The sequence below is a fragment of the Lissotriton vulgaris genome, chromosome 7, assembly GCF_964263255.1.
Source record: "Lissotriton vulgaris chromosome 7, aLisVul1.2, whole genome shotgun sequence".
Classification (NCBI taxonomy): domain Eukaryota; kingdom Metazoa; phylum Chordata; class Amphibia; order Caudata; family Salamandridae; genus Lissotriton; species Lissotriton vulgaris.
Window position 1 is genome coordinate 1,672,712,722 of NC_141695.1, and position 23,094 is coordinate 1,672,735,815.

Sequence of the window (23,094 nt, forward strand, 5' to 3'; positions counted from 1 at the left end):
CTTCATAATTAAAATAGCTCCTCTAATACAGCTTAAAAACGCTGAGCAAACATTAGAAGAGTGCACAGAGAGCAAATAACTAAAACCATTTATATAAGAGCATGGACAAAGTGGTCTCAACGGTGGGAACAAAAAGGTAGCTCTTACATTCTTATACAAAGGGCAAAACATAACAAATGTAAGGTTTCGTCATATTTTTACATGGGCACATGACAAGGTTATCAGACCAACTGCATTGTTGCGGAAAAGCTACTAAAAAGTGCACCAAAGAGAGACGAAATCTGGTCAAACAAAATATGTGTTGCTGATTCCTAGTAAAAGTAAAGTAAAATTGAGGTTGGTTTGTTACTAAACCCAGATTCAGGTGAGCCATAGAACGCTGCTGACTCAAAACGTGTGTATGCTATGCACTAACCCTAACTGCAATTATCAGTTCTAATAATAGATTTTAGCCCTATTCACCAACAAAACGCAGGAATGTCAAACAGCAATAAAACACAAAGCATCCAAGTTTCCTGCAGTACATGCAAATTGTAAATGTGGCTAACAAGTACCCCTGAACAGTAAATTGTTAAATTCCTAGGACAGGGAAAACTGAATGAAGCAAGCAACAATTCCTAGGCAATCTCATATAGTCAAGGAAACAAGCATGTTAGGGAGAATAATGAAACAAAAGAGTGTATAAAAAACATTCACTTTAATGATTTGTTAAAAACTATTTTGTTAAAAATTGTGTATACAACACAATACATAATATATATCAGACATTATAATCACAACATTTAATTAGACCAAGAAAAGACAAATAAATGAAATAAAATAGTGGCAATATCTATAAATTCTATCGACTCGCGTTTCGGCGTACTCGACGCCTTCTTCAGGAATAGCCACAAAATTACTTTAGTATTCTGTAGTTCAACCAGAGTTCAGAGTAAATATATGGAGTTTTGATTCCTATTTAATCAACTTTAAAGTTATTTAGCTTCCTTTACAACGATATTCCTCTAAGATAGTCGAGGTGTAAAATAGAGTATTGATATAGGAAAACTTCTCTCTAGAAATTAAAAGAGGCCACTTGGAACTATTTGCCTTATAGTATGATACACATCAGGATAGGATGTTCACACGAAGATAGTCTCCCTGAATGATTATCAGGGGCTGAGATTATTAAGGCGATATTCCAATACTTTCAGCCTTCTCAAGTTAAAAGGTGACGATAAACTAATCTGAAGTAGCTTCTATTCGCATACTGTTACGGGGCAGAAGATGGCCACCGGCGTCTGACATCACGGGGGAGAAGGAGTACATGCAAATTGTGCCTTCTCAATAAAACATGACAAAAAATGTGTAATATTAGCATATCATTATGCTGTTCTTAGTCGTTTCTTTTACTATTTCAGTGCAGCTAGGCCATTCATATTATGTAGCACAGTATAAATGTAAACAAAACAAAACAAAAGAAATGTTGCATTCAGATTTCTAGTTATCAAAGATGTTCTATCAGGCTTTCTATTAATGTACATGGGTGTTTATGTGCATACATACATGTTTGTGTACATGAGTATATCGGCCAGTATTAAGCCTTCCGAATCCTTTGAAGGGCACCCCAGTTTTACATTCTTGCGTTATCAGCCCATTTGATAATTACAGTGCTGTTTTATGGCAACATCTACTGTAGCAAGCACTAATACCTCTGCTAACGGACTACATCCCGTTCCATAGATCACAGCTCTCCTCTCCCTCAAACCCAATAATACCTAGTCCCTTCCAGCCACTCTATTAATCTATTCAATCACGTGCATGATACCACAAAGCCCTAACAAACGTTATCATGTACTTCCATTTAATTTATGACACAAAAACGAAGTAAAAAGCATGAAATTGGTTCTCTGAATTCCTAATAAACCTAATACCTAAGTTTCCAATAAATTGAACATTAACCTTTGTTTCTCGGAGTAGTGCGCTACCCGACATAAAGCACTAAAAAGAGCAATTACAATACTATATATTTTTTTTTACAATAAAAACAAGTTGTCAAAGTGTTGCAGTGGGTTACCAGAAAAAGAAAAGTTTAAAAAGTACTGGAAAATATGAGTTGAAGTGCACTTTAGTAATACATATTAGAACATTGGAATGTTGGGAGCTCCATGAAGACAATGGAGTGCTCCCTGCTTCTACGGGCTGGTAAAGACCCGCAGAGCAAAACATTCCAATGTTTTACAAATGCCTCTTGGAGCTCGAACGGATTTAAATCCCCTCGAGCTTCAAGAGGCCTTTGTTTTATTTGTTAGAACATTCTGCCACTAGGCAGAATGTTCTATTAGCCTTATAGTCCTTCGTAGCAGGGCTATACCGGCTATTGAAGGTCCGCTCCCTTGTTAAAGTCCCTCACCTTCGGCTCGGGCCATTAACGCGGTAGCAGGCCTTTAATAGCCGGTATAGCCCGCTACGGCAGGCTATAAGGATATGAAATAGCACCATACAAATTATAACTTTTCCTTAATAATACATGAAGTTATGTCATGTTCTGTGGAGCGATAACAAGTTTATTCAAAAGCATCTTAAGTGATGTGCTGTGGCCTTATTGCACCAAGAGGAGCAGGTATCAAAGAGTGCCATATCACAGCAGGAACCTACAAATAAGGTCCTTTTGTAGAGTCTGGAGCCAATATAAAAAGTTTACCTCTAATACCAATAATCCTAGAACCATTTCTGTATCTTATCAGAAACTTGTTATTATGCTAACACCAATTACATCCGTTCTGATTTAGAGGTTGGTGGGTAGCCCACCATCCATCATAGCAGCAGGGGTACTAACATTTGCTGCCCTATGGATTACAGGCCACCGTACCTAGAGATTACCACTGGCCTGGAAGAGATCTCTGCCATGGCGGCTCCTCAAAGGCATTGAAAATGTACTGAGCAGCCACCACATTTCATGCTGGAAGTCTATACACTTTATTTTAATCAGAAACAAACTCCCAAACAGGAGTTGTTTTTTAAACAAAAAACTAATTGAAGTTTTCTCTCAGGGTAAGAGGGTACTTTTTTCTGTTCCGAACCACCAGGCTTTCCACAGTGGTCCCAAACAAAAAAAAGTACATCAGACCACCCACTCTAAATAGGACAGATGGTCTGATGTACTTACACTTAAGGCCCCCTGTCCGTCAGGCTGTCAGTGTAAGGTTTCCACCAGCAGAGCCGGTGCCATGGATGACACCACCATCAGAAACATGACAGTCTACGTGACTCTTAATAGAACTGATGGTCCATCAGTTTGGCAAATAGGCATGTATGCTATTTTGTTTTTCTTGAATGATTATGGATACATTTATGGTCAGTCCAGCTTGTAAGTGTTTCGTTGACTCATGTTAATGTGGTGTTGTGAAGACAGTATATAAATCTACATTTGTGTATGTGAATGTACATTCATTGATCTGAATTCTTTGGAGCAGATCAAAATTAATAGAGTCAAATGTACTTTCTTGGTTTAAATGTACATTGGTTAGAATGATTTTATCTTTGCTTGCCCGATTGTACACTCATTATAATAAATGTACATTTGATTAGGCAGCGTTCCTGTGTGCGAGGTAGCTAGTGAGGTGGCTTTCCTACCCGTGCCTATATGTAACACCCATTTCATGTTGATTGTATAATAATGAAACATACAGAACTGGTTTTGGTAATGGCTTTGTGGACTGCTTTGTTTTACTGTACCTTTTGTGCAGCAATTTCATGTCCCTAATAATGCGTGAAAGTATTTTCTGGGTCTTCAAGTAAGCATACACTCAGCTTGATATGCATGTCTGGTAAGCAGTACGGTTCATATTGCAGTCTATATTGAAAGTATTTTGGTGTTGTGTGTAAAGTTCAGTGGTGTGCTACAAAGCTGTAGCAATACTTTGCTGTGCTTAACCAAGGTACAAAAGCAAAAGGAACAAAGGATGGACGGAATGCTGAACAATGCAAACATTCACTCCCAGACACAAATATCTTGGTTTAATCCATTGTTCTTTTGCTCACCACGCCACCCACCCCAGTTTGGACCCAGCCATATGCAAATCAGTCTTGACCCGGCTCCCCAAGGGAACAGTCCAGTCCGAACTGCCAAGCCAGGTCCTCCCTGGACCCGAAACAAGCATCCTGGGACCGGTTTCGGGGTAACACCCCTCATCAGCCAGGCTAGCCTGAATCCAGTGGTGCAGTGAGCAGGGGACACACGTCTGGGCATACCGTTCCGACTTTAGGGCAACAAAAAAAAAGGAACAAATGATGGACAGAATGCTAAACAAATCAAACATTCATTCCAAGCCATGTGTTGCTACGGCACTAACCAAGGTACTAAGCAGAAAAGATGTTGGAAAGTAGAGCTGCTTTCGCATAGACTTACCCTACAATCCTACAATACGTACCATCATAATTGAGAGTGGTGTTGTTTTAGTGAGCTATCTCTGCAGTGCTTGGTGAGTGGGTGTGGGTTTGGAGCCAAGGCAAAGAAAGGGTGTGCCCCAAGCAAAGTCAACAGACATCATTGTTGCATGGTGCACCAAAGAGCAGCGATGCTCTGAACCAGCAAGATCAAGAAACTGCATTGATACTTGGGTTAATGGGATCCACCCCAGGTTGGAAATGGCATGACCCAATCAAGAGACCCTTCTTATATGATCTTATGGGGCCCACCATGAAGTGGGGACACAGCAACCCTAAGAATCAGGGGTCTGTTGGTTCCATCCAGGAGGGCAAGATGCCATGACCCAGGAAAAGCAAGAGTCACTACTTGTACCAGGGTATTTAGGGACCACCCAGAACTGAAATTTGGTTGTCACATGAAACAGAAGAGGATACATATCAGTCTTTCGTTGAATGAAGCATTAATTAATACGCTGGATTAAAGTTACCAAGGAGTGAACGTCAGTTTTGGGAGAGAAGTTTCCTTCATGTCTCTGAAAGGTATGCTGCCCTGTCCTTGTTGTTTTTCATGTAATAGTCTTTTTTGTTTTTCCCAGTAAGCCCAACATTCCACAGAGATCCCTGGGGCGCCTCCTTATTACATGGTTCCTAAACGCTAGAGCACTGTTTTGAGGTTGAAGAGGCAGACAAAGTACATCTTCTATGTGAGCATGACTATTTTCGCTTCTGTTGGGGCATTGTGGGACTGTCGTACTGCTGGTAGTCGCATCATGATTCCTACTCAAGGCAAATGTTCTGATTGTTAATTCAGAACTTGAACATGTTTTTGGACATCGTAAGATATTAAACATATGAATTAGTCTATTTTTTGACACAAAATCAAACACTACAAAAGAAATAAAACTAAACAGTTGTGTTCAGATATGATCAGATAACAGTGTTCCAATCCTCCATCCGTTGAGCCCATTCTGGAAACTGACTGGTAAATATAGTATGAACATAATAATAAGTACAAATTTGTGCTTAACCAGTGACCGTTTGCGAAACTTAATTTGGTGGTGTGGTGGCCACCCAAACATTCTACAAGCATTGTTTTCCAGAAAAGTGTATGATAGAATTTATACTGTTAGACGCAGAAACTAGGACCCGAAATTCCGCAACCTACTAAGTCTAATGGCTTAATATGTAATACAACAAAGCAACATTTGTTATTCATTCTTCAAAAATCCCTTGAGGAAAACCCTCTGTTAGAAATGGGATTTCTGGCTAGCTGAGACTTGCGCCAAAGCGAATCAGAAACTACCACTCAAGTCAGGATAAAGGAGTTACACTTCTAAAATAACCCCTGCTCGCCCCCTTGGTATTCTGGCATGAGCAGTCAGGCTTATCTTAGAGGCAGTGTGTAAAGCATTTGCACATAACCAACAGTAATATAGTGTACGCACTACAAAAGGACACCACACCAGTTTAGAAAAATATCCAATTTTTCTATCCTTAAGACAAGACCAAATATGATAAAAATCTACAATACTATACTTCAAAATCTTCACTTATCAAAGTATGCTTTTAAAAATAGTTCCTTAATGTCAATAGCTCCGTCCAGGGCTATCACAGGGTTGTGAACAGCAAATCCAAAAACAGTTCTGGCTGACCGCGGAGTCGCAGGCCAACTACGTTGTTGGGAAGACCGGCAAACAGTACCTTTCAGAGATGCAGGGCGATGGGGCCCTTGAAGTCACTCGCATTGCAGGTCGAGCTCCTTTCTGATGAGATCCGGAGCGCTGGCGCCAACAGGCGTCGGGTACTACGGTGTGAAGCGCAGCGGTGCGGCGTGCGGTGCCCCCAGATCGCGTGCGAGCAGCGGCTCGGTGGCGGCTTCAGATGGCATTGTCGGTGAGACCAGGGTCGGGTGCGAGATTGAGGCGGTGCTCGTCACGGTGCTAGCAGATCAAGGTGCAAGCAGCGGCGTTGTCGTGGCTGAAGCGCTGTCTTCGGCTGACGAACTGGAGTCGATGGCGCCAGCGTCGGTAGGCCAAGGCTGCGGTGTGGGATGAGGGCGGTGCGTTGTGTGGCTTACGAGCGGCTCGGTGGCGTTGTCGTCGGTGAGACCAGGGTCGCGGTGTGGCATTGCGGCGGTGACCTCTAAGGTGCCAAAGCTTCGGCGTTAAGCAAGGCGGTGCAGAGAGCAGTGCCCACAGGTCGCGGTACGAGCAGCAGCTTGGTGATGGCATCAGCAGGTGTGGTCGGTGGGACCAGGGTCGCGGTGCAGCGTTGCCCTCTGCGGTGCCTTCAGGACACAGATTCAGCAGGGTTGTAGTAGACCTCTTTGAGGGGCGTTCTTCGGGTTGCAGCACAAAACACACAGCCCCCAGTGCTGCAGGTTGAAGAACCTAAAGTCTTTGCTGTTCCTGAGACTTCGTGAACAGAGGGCAAGTTCTACCTCAAACCCTTGGAAAGTCTCATCAATTCGGTTGCAGAAAGTCCGGTGTGGGTTGAGGGCGGTGCGTCGTGTGACTTACGAGCGTGCCCCCCAACCACTGTGCAGGCAGTGGCGTCGATTTCGGCAGGAAGTTGCGGCGTCAGGAAGGCCACGGCGTCGCCGTGTAGCGAGGCGGTGCAGAATGCGGTGCCCACAGGTCGTGGTGCGAGCAGCGGCTCAGTGGAGTCGTCGTCGGTGAGACCAGGGTCGCGGTGTGGCATTGCGGCGGTGCCCTCTGCGGTGCCAAAGCTTTGGCGTGAAGCAAGGAGGTGCCGAGAGCAGTGCCCACAGGTCACGGTACGAGCAGCGGCTCGGTGATGGCATCAGCAGGCATCGTCGGTGGGACCAGGGTCACGGTGCGGCGGTGCCCTCTCCGGTGCCTTCAGGACACAGGTTCAGCAGGGTCGTCGTAGACGTCACTGAGGGGCGTTCTTCGGGTTGCAGCACAAAACACACCACCCCCAAGTGCTGCGGGTTGAAGAACCTGAAGTCTTTGCTGTTCCTGAGACTTCGTGAACAGGGGGCAAGCTCTACCTCAAGCCCTTGGAGAGTCTCACCAATTCAGTTGCAGAAAGTCCAGCCCAGGCCTTTCACTGCCCAAGACAGAAGCAGCCACTGCAGGTCAGCCCAGCAAAGCAGTCATTCCTTTCACAGCTTCTCCGGCGCTTCATCTTGGCAGTCTTCTAGTTCCAGATGAGTTCTAAAGTTCAGGGGTCTGGGACCCAGCATCTGTATTCAAAAATCTTTTGATTTTTCCGGCAGAGGGTGTCTGTGTCCAGCCAGAACCAGTTGGACCATCTCTGGCGTGAATTCCTGGCAGGAGGTGGAGACGGCTTTGTCAGAGGCAGACCAGGCCCTTTGAGTTGCAAGGAGATTCCCTCCCTCTTCCCACATCGTAACCCAGGTCTGTTTAGCCCTTTCCTGACCTATCGAGACTATGATGAGCCACCCCGCTCCCCAGCCATCTGTCGTCCTAAAAACCAGACAGGCAATCCGCATTCCAGCAGAGGCACACGGGATGACTGAGCAAAATAATACTCACTTTCTAAAAGTGGCCTTTATGAACTCAGAATGAAAAGGGCACCCTTGCTAAAGGCTGCGTCTTTAGACGCTGAGTTCAGGCATACCAAACTTCATTCACTTATACCTTTTTCGGGCTACATACGTGGGTGGCACAATCAGTGCTTCAGGACCACGAGCAGTGGTGGACTCACAAGCCCCGGCACTCCAGTCCCCGTTACTGGGGGCTGACTAGTGAGTTGCACATCCAATCATAAAACAATTTACCACAGGGGGCACCCGGGCTTTACCACTGATCAGCACTGCGAAAAGCACACAGAAACGTTATACCAGCAAAAACAGAGTCAAAACCGGGAGGGCAGAAAGCAAAAACTCGGGGGAAACACACCAAAAGATGCCAAGTCTAACACCCTCCCACTCCTAGAGTTGTTAAATCTTGTTATTCTAAGCTCACCCTTACTGCCCAGTGCACTTAAAATGCATTATTGCCTACATATAACTGAGAAGAATGACACATCATATCAGGTATTGTACCACAATGTTGAAGGCAACCCAAACCCTACAGGTAACTTTAATTCAGCTATGAAGATGGCATTACCCCATTATTCTAAGTATCAGCTCCCCCCAAGATCTGGGTCTAGTTGCGCACATGCACTGTGGGGGGGCAAGAGTGTGGTATCTCAGTGTGTTTTGCACAGTGCATGTGAGTGTGCCTCCCTGCTCAGTGTGTGGAATACATGGGATGTGTCCAGTTTTCTGGGGCTGTGACCGATCTAGATCAGACAACTGGAGGAGTCAGGCGAGCAAGGCAGATCAGGGAAGGCCTGCTGTTCTTGGTGGGTGTACTTAATGGATTAGGTGACCAGGTAAGTCCATTCCTCCAAGGACAAAGTGCTCCTTTTCTGAGTATTCATTTAATAACCAGTTGCATTCTAGGAGTAGAAATCCTGGCTCTTTAGTTGCTCAGTGGCGGCTGCTAGCTGGGGGTATCGGTGAGCAGCGCGGGGGAGAGGGGAGAATAAAAATATAAATGCTTACCTGAAGGCTGACATCCGCCATCTCTACAGACGATGCTCACACAGTCTCCCAGAATCCCCTGCACCAATCCAGACTACTCTCATGCTAGGATAACCCAGTATAAGAGAAGCATAGGGATTGGGTGGAGCAGGCTGGTTCCATGCTCCAGGAGAGACTGGGAGCCTGTGTTCCTGAGCCCTGCCTTATTAACTGCTTTACTATCATTTTATTTTTCATGCGTTTGCTGGTTCCTGCAGTGGGGCGACGCTCCTTACCATAATGGCGGGGCTGTTGCTCCAACTGAGCTAGTACATCTGAAAAAAATAATGTGGTTAAAAACAGGCCTCGGATTGTATTATTGTGTCTTTGGTGACATTAAGTCATTAGCCAACAGAAGCCTAGTCTTAATTCCACCTCATGACCTTTTCTTCCACCACCACACACTCCCAATATATTTAGCTCACGTCCTGTTGTTGGTTCTTTTTCATCACTTCTTTATCCCTTTGCTACTGTTTTCCTGCCTTTCTCTTCTTTGTTCTTTCCCTATTTTCTGCCAGTCTCTCTCTTGCTCTCTGACAAAGTCTGAAGACGAAAACTATACCTCATCCCCAAGAAATGAATGTCGATGAACCACCACATGGAACCACCGACAGAAATGAAGTACTCACCACCTCACTGTACACTCCCCCTCTCCCACCCTCCCTGGGTAATTTTCAGTTACAGAGTAACTATATTAGAGTCTCAGCCCACCTCACATGTCCTAGCGCTACCATTAGAGGGTGTTCCCTCATTTGCATGGGGGCATGGCCCCATGCAAATGAAGTAATTCCTTTGCCTCTGCGCCCATGTCGTATTGTAAATTGAATAATAATGGTTCTGTCGGTAAAACAGTACTCTGTCCATAGTCAGGATACAAAGATAGCCGTATTTTTATCAAAACAATTAAGTACACTGACCACAAGATAAAAAGGAAAGCGAAGTTTTACTCAAACACTTTCATATTTTGAATTTAAAACACAAAAAACTACAGATGCTGTCCCTAAAATACACTTAAAACATAATTGACACATAAGCTTTGTGCAAAACTTGATACACAATTAAAACAACAAGTAAACTTGTAAATTCATATACTCATTGACGAAGACAACTACATATACAATAATCTGATAGGCGCAACAATTTGAACTTGGTTCCTAGGAGATTTTGACTAGTTGGTTCAAATAAGGAAGGATTGCGTCGACGTTTCGACCCTGGGGAACGATGCAATGTTTTAGCGCATCATGAGCGGGTCTTCATCAGGACTGTATACATGTAGGACAGCTTCTTGTGGACCTTGCTCCACTTGGAGTCCTGGTCTGTTTCTCAAAACTACTGCCGGTCAGCCGACTCAGACAGCGTAGATCTTCCTCATACCTCTGCAATGATTATTTATACAGGAGGCAGAGTGAAGCGATTATTTCTTGATTTACTTTCAGTACAAGCCGTTCGTGTCTCTAAACCTTCCGATTGCATGTCGTATTGTAGGCACGGGCACAGAGGCAAAGAAGCTGTTAGGAGGTGCACTGACAGTGCACCACATAAATGGTAGTGCACTGTCAGTGTGTCACCTGATGGCAGCCCTCTGGAGGCGGGAAAGGGAGTCCTATGGACCCCCCCAGACATCCGCTTGCAGGCGGTTGCAGTCACTCACTGCACACGCCTGCAAGGGGATCTCTAATTCCCCTTAAAAGTGCAGGTGGGTTGCTGCCTGTACAGAGAAATATGAAGGGGCAGCTTCAAAGCAGCTCCGTATTCACTTGAATGCCCTGACCTCAGGGTAACAGGGGTTCGCAGCTGCCCTGGGGGCAGCGTTTTCCATCTAATATGGCACACTCTCCTTGTTAGCACGAAGCACACCTTTTGAAAGGTTCACCCAGCACTAACAAGGAAAATGTGCCGCATTCTGTAATGCGGCCCTAAGACTACAAGTCCCAGAATTCAAAGAAAAAACCCTTGCATTGGACAAGCACATCATGCATGGATCTGGGAATCTGGGCAGGTATGCCTAGCATTTCCTCTGATTCTCCCTTTCCTCCTTTCTGTGGGCTCACCTCCATCACTGTACACTTCTCACTCTCCTGCACTGTGCCTCCAGTCCCAGATGCTCTTACCGTACATTTGGGATTTACATCACTACATTACAAACCCATGAATAGTGTCCTCTGCCTCATGTCTCGGACTCACGTTGGTGAATGTGAAATCTACCAAGATGACCAGCTCCCTCCAGGTCAATACAGATATTATTCCCAATCCTGGACTTTTGTGTGATAGCCTAATGCATTCTGGGTGGTGGTGTCTTGTTTTTCTTCCAATTAACTAATTGAGCTCCTACCGTAAATAACACAAATGTATGTGAAAAGTTCAGGATTAGAACCAGTGTTTGTAATGACCTGGAGTGAGGTGGTCACCCTATGTGCAGCCAGTTTCCATGCTGTAGCTGCACCCATGCCCCTCAGAGAGCCCATCAAGCATGTTGCCACCATCCCTCCCTGGTGTCTGTCTTGACTGTTCAAGGAGTTCTGAAATAGAACACTTTCCACACTTGGGAGCCAGCTGTTTATAGACTAGAAATGAAGGTGACTGCTGGAGAAGCCCAGAAAAAGAGAGGGAGTCACTTACAAACTTGATGCAGAGGATGCTCTGTGTTCAGGGTCACAGTGCCCTCTATGAGACTGCACTAACCCCTCATGTTCCGACACAACCAAACTCTCCTCCGTGAAGCATGAGGCACACCTACCTGGTGGGTAAGAACATGGCGATGATGCAGGCCAGTGGATTGGCCATGCAGCCCAAGGTTGCCGAGAGGTGGTAAGCCATGCCACCATATGGCATGCAAGAGTACGTCTGAACGGATGGCAAGACCCCATTGGTGAGGGAGTTCACCCAGGCAACCAGGAAGTAAATAAACACCAAGTGGGCGCAGGTGTAGCTGGCTTTTTCCGGTTCAGTGTTGGGTCTTTCATCCAGGATTATCTCCTGTGGACCTTCTACTGAGGGGGTCCTTTCACCTCCAGAGGGTTCTGGTCCGTTGGTTGTTTGGGAAGCATCTTCAAATTTGCTCAGGGAAGCAGATCCTGTGAGTAGGTTCTCCCTGGACAAAGCCTGCTGTGCTCCAGAAATGCGCGTTAGGAAGAAGAACGCGACCAAGCAGAAGACCATCATCGCAGTTAGGAGAAAGAAGAAGACATTGGTCGGAAAGTTGGCCGGCAGATATTTTGTCTGGATCTCGTACTCCACATCTGAGGTGTTCCCCAAGGTGCTGTTAAGAGACAAGGACACATTCACACAACTGTGCATGCCCACACCTTGAGCCAGGGCTAGCAGGCCTGGGATGAAGCCACTAAGACCCTCGCCTACGTAATACGTGGTCAGATAATTTGGCGGAAGTTGCATCATGAAGGGCAGGAACGTGACCGATGAGGTGCAGTCCACCAGGGACAGCAGGAAGGTGATGGAAAAGAAGGCGGTGCTGTGAAGGACCCCTCCCACCACGGAGGTGTACCTCCAGAGGAACCCCAAGAGGAGGCAGGCGACAACTCCGATGGCCACAATGGTGTAAATGGCGGCCACTTCGTTGACCTTCCTTGGCAGGAACTTGTGCATCAGGGTCACGAAGAGCGGCCCAACGTTGGCCAACTGGATGATGATGATGAGGTAAGAGGGTAGATACCAGCCTTCCGGGAGCTCATTCACGATGAGGGGGAGCTCCACCCATAGTCCATTGATGGCCACCCAGGCGCCGATGCCGAACAAGCAGGCCGGAAGGTGGACAAGGAAAGCCATGTTTCACGGATGGACGCCGATGTGCGGGTAAGTGTGAAGCCCTGGATAGAAGAACACTCCGCACTTTTGGGGACTTATATTCACACTTGATGAACTCTAATGACAAAGTGAGGCTGTTGTGCAGTCACACACACTTACTTAGGGCACTTTTCACACAATTTTAAGTGGCCCAAGATCGAAGTCAAAGGATGCTGTAGCATGTGGCAACGTTGCATCCGTTGTCCTTGAGGCAGCAGACCGTGGAAGGCACTTCTCTGCAGCCCCCTGTGCCTTCCTAGGGGGCTAGGGCGTGAGTAAGTTCATGTTCATTTCAAGTTTCCTCAGCAGAAAAGGTAAGACGGCTGTTTGTTGTTGAATTCTCATCCTGTGGAGACTGCAACACAGGGTAAGTGTCCCGTTGACGCTGCACCTTGCAGATTTGGGGAGAGTCGGGGGGCTGCGACGCTTGACTGCTTCTCGTGGTCTTCAGTCATGCCCCATAATACGAAATAATTCGATATATCCGGTCTGTGCGCATCCAACAGGCGAACGAGTTGCCGTCCTGGCTGCTGAAAGTGCGGTATGACGCAGCCTGTAGACTGGTAAGGACCCAGAGTCCCCCTCTCTGGCGAGGACGCCCCGCTGTGCCCTGTACCCGACGAATGAGGTGGGTGCGTCAGGGGACGTCCTGCTTTGTAAGCCTCGGGAAGCTGCCTCCCTCGCCTGAACTTTGGCTGCAGACCTGTCGGCGCGCGCCACGCCCCCCGCATCTTATCGTCAGCCGGGTTCAGAGGCGGCGCCACCTGCAAGGGAGAGCAGGAAGGCGCGAGAGTCAGTCTGCACGTGCGTTAAGCCAGTGCGTGCAGCTCCAGCATTGCACCGTCAGCTACTCACGACGGGGCAATGTCTGGAACAGAGCACGACAAAGGAACACAGGCCTGTGAGCAGGGACACGTGGGAGTCATCAAGGGCGTAGGCAGTGAGAGCAGTGCTACTGCTACCTTTGTACCAGGGACACTGGCATTATGAAGCAATGCTCCAAAATGTTTGGCGCCTTTGACTAAATTATGTGGCAAGAAAATACAAATTATACAGCTTTTACTTGACTGTTTTTTATTTTCGCATTTAAACACACTGAGAACATGACTTGCCTCACGTGTAGCAGTTTAACGCACGAATGCAGCAGTCAGCACCTGAGGCTGCAAAAGAGCTGCCATGGTGGCACTTGTTTAGAAATGTTTTATGGATCTTTTGAATAATGCAGCTGATGGTGGATTGTGTGGCAAGTATGGTAAAGCCAATGACAGTGGCCCTGCTGTTCACCATCACCGGGAGCAAGAGGGAGAACAGGCGCACATGGGATCCATGAGGGACACAGAGATTGAGGCAGTATTGGAGCTGGTTGGCTGAGACAAACCCCAGCCAGGCAGAACTTACCACTCCAGTCAGGGGCGGGTGATTACACACACTGTATTACCTGCTTTCACCCTTGGGTATCTTGGCACTGAGCTGTGAGGCTCACCACAGAGGCACTGTGTAAAGCGTTGGCACAGCACACACTCACGATAAATAACGTAAGGCCACAAAGCAGGCTTCACACGTAATGTATGTAAGTAACGTTTATATTCAAGACACACTTATAATCTGTATAACATTAGCATTGGGTCCGTCTGAGCAGGGAAACAACCTTTACAACGCAACTTTTACAACGCACTACCATTACAACGAAACTTTTACAACGCAACATCCATTGCAACGCATGCCATTACAACGCAACCATTACAACGCATGACACTACAACGCATACCACTACAACGCATGTCATTACAACGCAGACATTACAACGCATACCATTACAACGCATAGCATACAACACATAGTACCCTTACACTATCCAACACTTACCCTACTGTTGCACCCCCTGGAGTTAGAATAGTAATTTTTACCCCTACACTATCCAACACATACCCTACTGTTGCACCCCCCTGGAGTTAGAATAGTAATTTTTACCCCGACACTATCCAACACTTACCCTACTGTTGCACCCCCTGGAGTTAGAATAGTAATTTTTACCCCTACACTATCCAACACTTACCCTACTGTTGCACCCCCCTGGAGTAAGAATAGTAATTTTTACCCCTACACTATCCAACACTTACCCTACTGTTGCACCCCCTGGAGTTAGAATAGTAATTTTTACCCCTACACTATCCAACACTTACCCTACTGTTGCACCCCCCTGGAGTTAGAATAGTAATTTTTACCCCTACACTATCCAGCACTTACCCTACTGTTGCACCCCCTGGAGTTAGAATAGTAATTTTTTTCCCCTACACTATCCAACACTTACCCTACTGTTGCACCCCCCTGGAGTTAGAATAGTAATTTTTACCCCTACACTATCCAACACTTACCCTAATGTTGCACCCCCCTGGAGTTAGAATAGTAATTTTTACCTCTACACTATCCAATACTTACCTTACATGCAATGTAATGTTATGCATTGTAATGGTATGCGTTGTAAAGGTAGTATGCGTTGTAATGGAATGCGTTGTAAAGGTAGTTTTAAAAAATTTGTTGTAATGGCATGCGTTGTAATAGAATGCGTTGTAAAGGTATGCGTTGTAAAAGTATGCGTTGTAACGTCATACATCCGTCTGAGCATAAATCACACTGGAAATTATTTCTAGCAGTACTAGGCCCAGCTGGATTCAGAAATAAATCAGTAATATGCACACATGGGCACAATTCAATCCTACACCACCCCCCAACACCCTCATGTGGTGCAATGAGTTGAACACCCTCAGGCCCACCACACAATGACTATAAGTCAACAGCACACAGTTTGACAGGGCTCCCCGGGCCACAACGATATCAGAAATATGTACATATACCAAACGATACCACTTTTTAGCAACTTAGCGAGATGAGGCAGCGTGGTTAAGACTAATGTCAAACATAAGACTTTATTCACTTAAAATCAACGTACTAGGCAAACCGCTGACCAGTGTCGTGAATCACAGGTGGTTTACCTACGGTCACTTCCACACACACACATACTCACTCTGCACCACTAGGCTGTGCAACAGTAATCAGTCAGTTCCGTACGGAACAGACTCGCACACATATGCACCCAACACCGTAATACTATGCCACTAAAACCCAGCAGGTCAATTAGTAACATGCTGCGGACCCCATAACCCTAAAATTCCCTCCACCCTCCACATTACCCCGGCTATCCTACACCCCCTCCCCCCGATTAAAGACACCCCATCCTCCCCCCAGGCACTAGGTTGCATGCAACCGAAGTAGTCAGTGTCCCCGGGAAGCAGGTGGGAGGTAGGCAGCAAAGCCAATTAGAAAGCAGCAGGAATTTGGCAGCCACTCAAGAAGTTCACCCACAGTATGCAGTGCAGGGACGGGTTGGGGGCAATAGTCGGTCACAACAAAGGAGTCCACAAGGGCCTTCCAGCTCCAGCCCAGTTCCGCAAAACACAAGGGGGTCACGCAGTATCTCAACCTGCTTCCGATTGAACTTGGAAACGCTTATCCAGCCCAGGCAATCACTCTTACCATATATTACAGTGAACAGGTTGACTAGAGGTAAAGACATACAGCTCCTCAAGGGTAAAGAGGTCTCCGGAGTTAGGATGAAGGTATACTGCCTCCCTCACCAAAAACAGGGGAGATGAGCTGAGGATAGGTAACCAGACAGTATGGACCTTTGACGAAAGTTCACCTACAAGGCCGCCCTCTCAAGCTCCTGTGGGAACAGCTGTCCCACTCACTGGGGGTAATTCCCAACAATGGCAAGTATTGAAAAACGTGTGCATTCTAATTGCATGCCTACAGAAACTACTACTAAAAAAACACATGTTAGACACATCAATAGGGGAGTGACCTCTTTACTAACCAACATGACGAAAACCCAGGACCTCATATAGGCCAGTAGAACAGGGCTGAACATGTTGGTGTCATAGGGTCATAGGACCATAACATCCTTACACCCTCATAGTATTTTAATTTTACCTTCCCACCCACCCCACCAATAAAAGATTCCTTTGATGTGGGTGAGAAATGTTATTTAAGGTTACGCCCCCTTAGGAAAACGTCTTCATAAGAGCTCACTGAAACATGGTCGAATCCACCCTGACCTTTAGGAGTCAGGGTGAACCCGATGATGAAACATGCCACTACTGGAGTGGGGAGGGTTATATGAAGAAAAGGGTTTCCTTTCCCTATAGATTTGGCGTATCCCCAAGGTGTATTATTGATCCTACACTATGCTTCGAGGAGATGTTTATCGCTTCTTTGTGCGGCAATCACTCTTACCACCCAGGCCCTAGCCAGGTTATACTACCAGGCACCACAATATCATTGGGGATGGCCAGGTTAGGAGAGACCAGCGGGTCTACCGCGCTGGAGGGCCAGAGGGGGAACAATCATGGAATAAAGCAGAGGAGGGGAGTGCCTTTCGAAAGGCGGAGGCACCCCATCAGGTATAGATCGATCAGTGTCGTACCCAGGCAATATGGGCACGATGTCTGGTTCACAATGATACGGGTCGCACCAGACCGTCTTGGTCACACAACATAGAGTTGAAAGCAGTACCTCCCTCAATAGGAGGCACAAGTGTCCAGTGCACTTTGATATTGGTCACACTAAGCAATACAGGCACATCCTTTTGTGCACAATGATATGAGTCACACCAGGCCGGTCCAGTCGCAAGCACAATGAAGAGTTGCAAATTCCATACCTCCCTGGAAATGAGGCGCAAGTCCGGTGCACTTGATAGGGCACCGTACTCCAGGTGTTATAAGTAGATTGTGGGCGTCACTCGTAGGAGATCTTTGATGTCCCTGCGATCTCCGGGAGAACAGGGGGCTTGCACAACAAGCCATTGGAGAGCACATTACAGGGTGCCACACTGCAGCAGGTAGTTGGCCCAGGCCAGCCACTATTCACGAAGGGCATGCGGTCCCCTTCAATGACAGTAATCCTCTTTGTGCACAACAGAGTCCTCTGGCAATGTGCACCACATAGACCAAGATCTTCAGCCCTATGCACCCACAATTGTATCTCATCCCTTGCTGAATTGCGGCGCCAGTGTTTCTTTGACGTTGGGGTATTCAAATGGTCTCCCTTTGAACCACAGATGTGTCCCCTACATTTCAGTCCTGTCTGCCATTGGGCCATGAAATGCAGATCCTAATCTTTAGTGGGGCCATGATCAGGCTCCCATAGACCAAGTGTCAAAACCTCTTACTCCAATCTCTCCAGTCGACCCGCAAGTGGCAGAGGTCTGTCTTTCCAGTTGCATGACCAGTGCTTTATGACCGTTGTTAGGGAATGCCCAGATGTGCTCCCCCAACCACCAGTATGGAATGGAGCCAGACACAAAGGCACACAACATAATGCTAGAGCATTGAAATGCCCATCTTCTAGTACTAGCATTTCTACGTGAATTATGACAAAGCCACCTTTATCATTGGAACAGGGTTATCACTGCAAATCCAATGATAGGAAACATGTTAAGGGTGCACCATAGCAATGCATTGTTGCAACGCAATGTACCAGTTTGCCATGGCAGGATGGACATGTAGTCAGAGGCACCATCAGTGCCAGTGTGCCCACCAGCTCACAATGGCAAGCTCGACACAGGTTGGGCACACTCTCGGGGCCACGCGCACACCAGTCTGGGCTGGCAGGTGGCCCAAGTATTTCAGAATACCATCAGTGCAAAACGCACCCCAGTCTGCAGTGGCAGACTGTATGCTGGTATTTGGAAATACCAGCGTTGTAACATTCCCCCCCAGTCTGCAATGGTAGACTGGGAACATAATGTGGAAATACCAACAGTGCAAAAGTGCACCCCTAGCCTGCAATGGCAAGCTGGCCCGTGTTTAGAAACACTAGTGGGGCAACACACACACCAGCCTACAATGGCAGGCTGGCCTCGCTTGTAGAACCCACCATTGATACTAATGGTCAAATCAGATAAGCACCACTTCCTAACGTGTGTAGGACGGGTGCGCACGCACCTTCCAATTGCATCTGCAGTGGGGAAGCACCCCAGTCACTACGGCCACCACAGAACCCGGGAGAAAAAAGCAAGAAGTCTGGGGAAATGCTACTTGAAGGGTTCAGGCCTAACAGGCAGTGTTACCTAAACATCATAAGGTCATCACATATAGAATGAAAAGGGTTACCCGGTAACTAGTGAGAATGGGGTCACCTGCAAGCCCTAAGATGCATAATGAATAAGCAAAATGTTACATGGAAACCATTAGAGGTAAACAGTCTCAAAAAGGTCCCATGGAATTCATCCTCATCTCTCAGTTGAGGCCAGAAAGACCTTACCCTACCACAAAACTCCTAACTTCTTCAAGGAGTTCTAGTTCACATAGTTCTAGACATGCACTTTCTCATTTTCACCTCTACCCCACTTATTGAAGCTGGAACAGATTTTAGAGGGAGGGTGCTGGCCACTTATGTCACATCGCTAAAGGCATGGGAGATATTCTGCAGGCTGTCTTTGATAACACAACAAGTAGGGCCAGAAGGAAAACATCTGCACGACCCCGTCATTGCTCATTCTCAATCTAAACGCTTTCAAGGTTTATGAGGGCACCCCTTTTTCCCAAAAACCAGCAAGGTAGAACCTTTCTTCCCCTGGTCAGAGCTCCATGTGCCCACACAGAAGTGTGGCTAGGATATTGGGCAAACTATCCAATGTGGTCACTCCAAACCAGGTCTGGGGCAGCTCCTCCTCCCATTGGGTTTGGAGCCAAGGTGACTGGGAAGACCAAAGGGAGACAGGTCTAGGTTTGAGCTACATCTACCACTGACAGGGTAGGCATCATTTGATCAATAGTGTACTTGGGCCATTAAATTAGTGGCAGCAAAGATCTGCCTCTTCATGCCAAAATACAGACTATCATGGCTTGGGAGCGTCCCAAGACACAAACTCAGGTGCCTTCTTAGGCCTCACTTGGTGCTAAACAAGATTGGTAAGGGATATGGCCCCATTGTTGCCCCCTTAACTGAGCTGGCTTCCAAGAAGCAGCCCAAAAAGGTGATCAGGATAGATCTGTGCTAGAAAGTTTTTGACACCCTGAATGAGGCCATGTGTGTGCCACCAGTGCTCAAGGTATCCAACTTCTCCAAGGAAATACTAGTTCAGATGGATGTTTCAGAACATGCCATTGCGGCTGTCTTGTCACAGTTAAATGATAGGTTAATGAGGGCTTGAACCACCCTGTAGTCTTCAGCAGCAGAAGGCTACATCAAAGGAACAGAGGTGAAATGCAATTGAGAGGGAAGCATACCTCGCCTACTTTTCTAATAGTTCATTTTCAATCTCATGGTGATTAATTTTTCTTCTCTTGATGCTTGACGTTTCTATTCATAGATGTCAATTAGCTGAACCCAGGGTCGCAACTGTAACCCCTAGGCAACCCATTGCGATCCGTGGCGCCCTGCTTGCGATCCCTTACTCCAACCGACCTTTATCTGGATACTGGTAAGTTTACTGGCCTCATCATAATAATATACATTACGCTGGCTTCTTTGCATAAATAAAATGGTTGTATGGGTTTGCCTCTGACTTAGACTGCAGAAGGTTCACCATCATGAATACTGATGCACCGTGGAGTGCACTTGTAGTATGCGCTTACTGGTGCGCATGTGTCTGCATAGGCGTGGTGGTCGTCGCGTCGGACCATCTTCACCTCGGTGCACACTTAATATTGCTGTCAGTGAGGAGTAGGGCCTGCCGCAGTCATCCTATGCCCTGCATCCCTGCATTTATAATTTGTGCCCTATTAGAGCTCTTACAGTGGGAACCCTGATGTGGCATAAGTGTCCCTTCCTGACAGCAGTGTCCACGCACCCAGCCCCAGAGGTTGGGCCCACACTGATAATGAGTACACAGATAACCCGTCTCTGCTTCACAGTAAGGTTGAACCACATTCTTAATGTTTTTCAGTATCCTGCTGTCAGAAATTCCCATAAAGTCAAGCTCTCAGTCAATACAGAGCTGTTTCTAAATGGCGTCAATTTAATGTTTACAATATTTACAGGGACAGGTCTAATTTTGCACATTACACATCTCAAATTGCATGAACAGGCCTGGATTTTTCTTACCATTCAATAAAATAAATTATGTGTTCTTACTGTCCCATTAGCACATTTATACCCTTCAAAAATAAATGGGGAGATCGGTGTAGGGCATACTCACCAGAACTTTGAGATGTTTGCAGAAGTGTACAGGAGGAAAGTGGGGGACAATGCACTAATGGGCCTGATGGGACAGCTTATTGAGGCCAGGTGAACACCACAGTCCAAGAGCAAGAGTCAAAATGCACAATTCCTTAATTTTTGAGTACGCACTAGCATGCTGCTATTAAAAGGACTTTTCAAGCATACACAAAAAAGCAGAACCTTTCGCCTAAATCCTTGTCAGCCCTAGTTCGGAATCCGAGATCATGCTGTACACAGTGCCTGAGCAAACCAAAACAAGTGCCAGTACTGAACACTATTTCCCACTTACTAAATTACTGGTACCAATGCAAGTCTGTCACAGGTTCCAAGAAAAATCTATTTCAGCAAAACTTTTTGTTTTGAATCTGTGACCTATTTTTCAATAAATATATACACATACAAATATATGATCAATGAAACAGATACAGCAAAAACAAAAAAACATTACTTCACAATATCACAATGCGTTAGGTCGTGCGTTTCGAACCCTTTTGAGTAGCATGGTTCTCCTCAGGACCAACACAATTAAAAAAGAAAGAGAGACACAAACTCTTATTACTCTGATCAAGAAATACACAACAACGGCAACATGCCCGCACCCCACCGGTGCAAAAATTGCTTACCTTACTCATCAGTGAGAGACTATTCTACTTGTTAGTCAATCCTTAGTGTGTCTGAAAATCAAGACAATCAAAAGAAACTCCTAAGGCTAAATAATGAACCTACCATCCGTCAGATCTACGTCAAAGTAAGTAAGCCAACAATTGGCTAGAAGAAGTGCTTACATTGCGGTATAGTCCATGCTCCTTGCAGCTTCGGCGTGAATGTTGAGGAAAATTCAATGTAGATTTCGATGAGATCCATCAATCTAAGGGGCAAGCAGGTTAAATTTCTATTACCAAGACCGTTAAAAATCAGCCATGTAGAGACCAATCCAATTATGAATATCACTAGGCATACCAGTTCGGTTTCCAATATGTGGCATCCAGTTGTAAAAAGGGCACCTCAAAAACTTCCCAGACTAATAGCATAAATCTGAATCAATAAAGGAGGAGAATACGATCAAAAGAGCATCCAAAGGAGAGTGCTATCGCGTGCTAACACGATAAACCCGCCCGATTCAGTCCCTTCATACGTGATAACTATCAGCCGTTCACCTAAGTCTTAAAAAGTAGCGTTACACGCACTGCTGCACTGAATTAATAACCAGCACATCTCGGCTCTACCCTGGCTGACAATAAAGTTAATTGCAAAAAACGGGAACATCCCGTGAGGGACTCACTGGTCTGGGTCCCGAGGTAGGTGCCGACCCTTATTATACTAGCACCCAATAGCCGCTCGGTCAAGCCTTAGTCGAAAGGTTGCCTAAATTGAAGCATTCGCCAAAACACTTGAAAAAAGCTTGAGAAAAGCGCTTCATGAACACTGACCTCGTAAAAGTAAGGGAGTCAACTCTTCATTCGGGTTATGGAATCCAAGCTGAACTCGCCCGCAGTGACACATCCCTCCAAGTATTGTGGGTGGGGTTGCATCATGGGAAAGGATGTTTTTATCCCTTCACATAAAAATTTATAGACAAGCCATAAATCTTATATGCTCGGAAGTGTGAGCGTCCAAATGCTACGGTGTTGCCATTCTTGAAACTGTATATCAGTAGCAAAGAGGTTTTTCAGCATACAAACTTAAAGTGAAGGAAAGGCTCTACGAAATTACCAGATTTAATTAAGTACCGGTTTTATTAGCCGCGCTTCGGGGTGCCGCAAAGGGTTATGGGACAAGTAGGCGTCCTCACAATAGGTATATATCATCTATCTCAGTTTGTATAACATAGTAGCGCACTTAAGTAGACCGTAAGCCATCACTCCTGTGGGCAGCAGTGTTACCAATGCGGATCCATAGTGTCCAAAGCCATATGTATTGTACTGAAACAGTCAGTCAAAGGCTGGCCACAGGGAATTCATACCCGTAAATCTCATTGTTGTTTACAAAGAACAGAACGTATTGTGGTTCTGTGACTCTGTGACTTTGAGGGTCTGTGGTTCGTAGATTCTGAACCCGTTCAATGAAGGTCGTCGGATATAGACGATTTTGGTATCAGCGGACCG

General features: G+C 46.2%; 1 protein-coding gene across 1 annotated transcript in view; it reads right to left on the bottom strand.

Annotated features, from left to right (window-relative positions):
* Window positions 1-13,510, bottom strand: part of SLC52A3 (solute carrier family 52 member 3) — an 84,058-nt gene extending 70,548 nt beyond the window's left edge. The window contains exon 1 of the mRNA XM_086932725.1: window positions 11,703-13,510. Within this exon, the coding sequence (XP_086788851.1) occupies window positions 11,703-12,748 (1,046 nt within the window). The 5' untranslated portion in view covers window positions 12,749-13,510. The remainder of the gene's footprint in view (window positions 1-11,702) is intronic.
* Between the last annotated feature and the right edge of the window lie 9,584 nt (window positions 13,511-23,094).